Source organism: Arachis hypogaea, chromosome 11 (assembly GCF_003086295.3).
Source record: "Arachis hypogaea cultivar Tifrunner chromosome 11, arahy.Tifrunner.gnm2.J5K5, whole genome shotgun sequence".
NCBI classification, from domain to species: Eukaryota; Viridiplantae; Streptophyta; class Magnoliopsida; order Fabales; family Fabaceae; genus Arachis; species Arachis hypogaea.
The window spans coordinates 113,750,218-113,754,650 of record NC_092046.1 but is presented as its reverse complement, the minus strand read 5'-3'; the positions used below and the strand labels follow the sequence as shown (position 1 = coordinate 113,754,650).

The following is a 4,433-nucleotide window of genomic DNA, read 5'->3' as shown; positions in this document are numbered from 1 at the left end:
ATCAGAAATTCAACTCAACAATCAAATCAACACACAATAACAATAAAATAAAAAAAAACAAATCAAAATCAGAAACTGAAGCAGTCACAGAAATAGAAGCAGAGGCAGTAACAGAAGAAGAAGCAGAAGCTCAAGCAGAAGAAGAAGCAGAGACAGTCACAAAGGAAGAAGCAGCGCCGGCGGGGTCCCCCTCCAAGCTTAACCGGCGCCGTCCCCCTCCCCCCTTCCCCCTCTTCCTTTCCCCTTTCCCCTCTCCCTCCCCTCCCCCTTCACGTTTCCTTTCGGCTCCCCCTCCCTCCAACCCCCAAAACGCGTTTCCTTTCCCCCACCCCACTCTTTCTTGTTGTTGCTATAATCTGTGCTCCTTGGAGAATCAGATTAATTGCTTTCAATAAACAAGTCTCAGTAATTAAAATCTAAATTCACTTTATCTATTATGAGTTAAAATTTTAGATTCAAAAAATTGAAGAAAAATATGAGGTCTAACCTAAGAAGCACAGACACGGACACGGACACGGGATACGACACGGACACGGACACGGAGACACACCAAAATTAAAATTTTACCGGACACGGACACGGCATATATATATTAAATTTTAAGAAAAAAAATCAAAAGTCATAATATATATCATATATATAATATGAAGTCAAAATTTACAATTGAACTTATAATCACTTCCTAACCCCTCAAAAAAAAAAAAAACACATGGAGTATTCTTTAACTATCTTTTGAACTTCACTACTTCCTATTTTCATACCCTTTCCAAAAAAATATGGGGCATCAATTCTAATGATATATCCAAAAAAAGCTAATTACAGTGATCATCTAAAAAGTAACTTCATTTTCTTCATTGACAAAAAGAACAGCTTCCAACTCCGGTTCATCAAGAGAAAGACTAGCAATTTCTAGGACCCCATTATCTTCATCAATTGGTGAAAAATCATCTCCCGCAATATCCCACATCATTGTTTCTCCTTTCTTGTATTGGGGAGTTTTCCTTGACATGAGACGAAGATTGGTATGCACAAACACTAAATTCTCAGCTCGTTTGGGTTTTATCTTATTTCTTTTGAGAGAATGAATAAAAGAGTAAGTGCTCCAATTTCTCTCACAACAAGAAGATGAAGATGGTTGCCCAAGTAGTTTGAGAGCAATCTTTTGAAGAGTTGGAGCATGAATACCATGAACTAGCCACCAAGATTTTGCATCTAGCACACCTCTATCATTCAAAGAGTCACAATCATCAAACCCCTCTCTACCACCTGAAAAATTAGCAAACTCTAAGTTCACTTTTCTCCTATCTTCAGCATCAGGGAAATATCTTTTCAAGCACTTCACTCTCTCATTAGTAAGTTTCACATCTTGATGAGGAGGAACACGTCTAGAGTCTTGTCTTAGCCATTGATGACTATAATACCTATATAATTTTTAAGGAATAAAATTATACATGGTTTAAGCAAATCTATTTAAACGAAAAAAATTGTAAAAAAGTTTCAATATTACCTTGGATTCAAGGAATGTGCAAAACAATGAAGAGGTGTACTACTTTTTGTCCAACGCTCAATTAATATTGAGTTCACAACATTGAAAAATGTTGATTCCTCACTTTCATCCTTTTTCTCATAGTGATATATAACCTTTTTCACCTTTTCAATCATTGAATCCCACATTTCATACACTAAATGGAGACTAGGAGTATCCGTATCAGTGCTTCTTAAAACATCATAAATAGGATCAGTAAAAGAAAGGATGTAATCCACCTTTTGCCACCAATTATCACTCAAAATCTTCTCTTTAACAAATTCAGCCTTTCCCACATCATCTTCCTTGTAGGAGGACCACTTCTCACTAATCACCATCTCTTTGAGTCTAAACTTTATTAATTTGAACCTCTTGAGCATCACAATGGTAGAGGCAAATCGTGTAGGAGCAATATTAAGTAGTTTCAATGATACAAATTCATTAAAAATCGATAACCTCATATGATGATTCACAATGAAATTTTTAATGAAAATAGCATCTTCAGCAACTTGTGTAATCCAACAACATTCTTGATAAACAATATTATTCCTCTCGGTGTTCTTGGCTGCACAAATATTCTTCAAGGCAAGATTAAGTGTATGGACAACACAAGGAGTCCAATATATAGTAGGAAACTCAGCCTCAATCAATAATCCAGCAGCCTTACACACAGGTGCATTGTCCGTCACAATTTGCACAACATTTGAGACACCAACTTCCATAATCACTTCTCTCATTTTGCTTGCAATAAAATCTTTGTCTTTGATCTCATCCGAACAATCTATGGCTTTCAAAAACATAGGTCCACTTTCAGTCACAGCCATAAAATTAAGAAGAGGCCTTCTTTGCGGATCACTCCACCCATCACTTACAATGCTTACTCCTTTTTGACTCCATGAATTTTTTATTGGCTCCAACATCCTTTCCACATGCTCCCTTTCTCTCTCAAGCAAAGTTGTCCTTAACTTGTTATAGCCCGGGGGAATATAACCATCTAGATTTTTGTTAGAAGCAAAAGAGAAAGCTTTGATAAAGTGAGGGTTCCTTGCTAGATGAAATGGTAATCCAGAAGAGTAAAACATTCTAGCAATTTCTAAATCTAAAGTATCTCTATCTTTCATATTGAATGAGTGATCTATTGTTCCTGGACCCTTTCTCTTTTTCGAACTACCTTCATCATTAGAGGGTGGAAGAGGAATAGATTTGGGCTTTGCACTTTCACTCAACAATGTAGCTTCATTATCTAATTTTCTCAATTCTTGAAGCTTCACTGCAGTGATTTTTTGACAGACCCTTATTCCCTTTCCTGGAATTTTCAAGAGATGTGCTCTCACCCTAGTGTAAGAGCCTCTAAATACAACTTCACAATACTTGCATTCAAACTCAAAATTACCTCCCCCTTCAACCTTATTTTTTTTCACAACAAATTTTCATAAAGGCTTATCCGCAGAGTCCTCATTTTTTTCAGTTCCAGTAACCCCAAGAGAACTCATCATTCCTAAATAATTTAATAAAAAAAATCAATAATGCAGATAACAAGTAACTATTTGTAGTAACTAGTAACTATGGAGTATAGACTTAGTGAGCTAACATTCTAACGATAAAATAAAAGTTCAAAAGAAATTACCTCAACCCCTAAGTTGCTAAGTTGCTGCAAGCAACGATTTGCAACAACTATTGTGGCAAAAGAGTGCCACCGGTGAAGAGGAGCAAAGCAGAGAGGAGAAAAGCACGAAGCAAAGAAGATGAGAACATAGGGAGATGAGCGCACAGAGGTAGAAGGAGCGGCGTGCAGTGGAGCGACTCGCAGAGGAGCATCGCCGGAGGAGCAATGCACAGAGGACCGGCCTGCAGAGGACTTGCGTGCAGAGGACCGGCGCGCAGAGAACTTGCGTGCAGAGGACGGTGCGTGGAGGAGGGTGACTTTTGCTATGCTCTGAAGGTGAAGGGTCGTGTAAAAAATGAGGGTTGTTTTTTTATGAGTTATTTAAAATGTGTGAGAGACTCCTTGTGCTTATGGGGTCCAAGATTTTTTTGGGTTAAAGGTAATTTTTTTTTAAAAAAAATTTCTGCAATTTTTACATGCCAATCGTGTCCAATGCCGGGTCCTCGTGTGTCCAGTGCCATGTCCTCGTGTGTCCAGTGCCGTGTCATGGCGTGTCCGAGTAAAAAAAAAATTTTTTTTTTGCGACACGTGCTCAGGTGTGTCGGACACGTGTCCACCGCGTGTCCACCGCGTGTCCGACACGTGGACACGGCAGTAATTTGGTGTGTCCGTGCTTCTTAGGGTCTAACATTTCAAGTAGAAACAGAGAGAAAGGTTGAGTGAGAATAACAGAAAGAGAAGCTTTGAGAGCTTGAGAGGGAGACAAGAGGTTGTCTTCCCTGGAAAGGAAGCAAACAACATCAACCATGCACACTTTGCCAACGCATCTACAACACTCTCCTCCTTCTACTTCTCCTTCTTCTTCCTTCTTGCTGCAATGGTCGCAGGTCCAGACACTGATGTTGTCTTCGGAGTTGTTGAGAGCAGTCAAGGCGTGTGCGATATTGGAGGAAGCAGAGAGGGACCTCAACGGTGGTTTTCCAAGGCAGAGGTCGGATACCTCGCGTTCCTGCAGAAAGCTCACTGCCATGCACGACGGAGCGAACGCGAGAACACAACGGTGAGGAGCAGCGGCAGAAGAGCAGCGGTGAGGAGCGTCGGCGCTGTCCCCCTCCTCCCCCTTTCCCTTTCCCCTTTTCCTTCCCCCTACCCCCTGCGTCCTTTCCCTTTCTCCCCTCCTTCTCCTGTCTTTTCTTTCTTTTTTTTATTTTATATTTTTTTATTTAAAATAACAATTTATAAAAGAAGGATAGTTTTGTCATTTAGAAAAATTTTTTATTAAAAAGGACGATTTTAATACGA

At 39.5% G+C, this 4,433-nt stretch overlaps 1 protein-coding gene across 1 annotated transcript; it reads right to left on the bottom strand.

The window, feature by feature from the left end:
- Nucleotides 1–829: 829 nt before the first annotated feature.
- On the bottom strand, nt 830–4,161 carry LOC112721646 (uncharacterized). Its single transcript, XM_025772692.3, has 3 exons — nt 3,821–4,161; nt 1,508–2,875; nt 830–1,421 (listed from the first exon to the last, which is right to left on the bottom strand). The coding sequence occupies exons 1-3, from the start codon at nt 4,159–4,161 to the stop codon at nt 830–832; spliced, it is 2,301 nt and encodes a 766-aa protein (XP_025628477.2).
- Between the last annotated feature and the right edge of the window lie 272 nt (nt 4,162–4,433).

Coding starts and splice junctions, on each gene's coding strand:
- LOC112721646 (XM_025772692.3), bottom strand. CDS start 4,161: ATGGCAGTGAGCTTTCTGCAGGAACGCGAGGTATCCGACCTCTGCCTT. Junction 2,876..3,820: donor TCTCTGTTTCTACTTGAAAT/GTTAGACCCTAA, acceptor AGTTGTATTTAG/AGGCTCTTACACTAGGGTGA. Junction 1,422..1,507: donor GCACATTCCTTGAATCCAAG/GTAATATTGAAA, acceptor AAAATTATATAG/GTATTATAGTCATCAATGGC.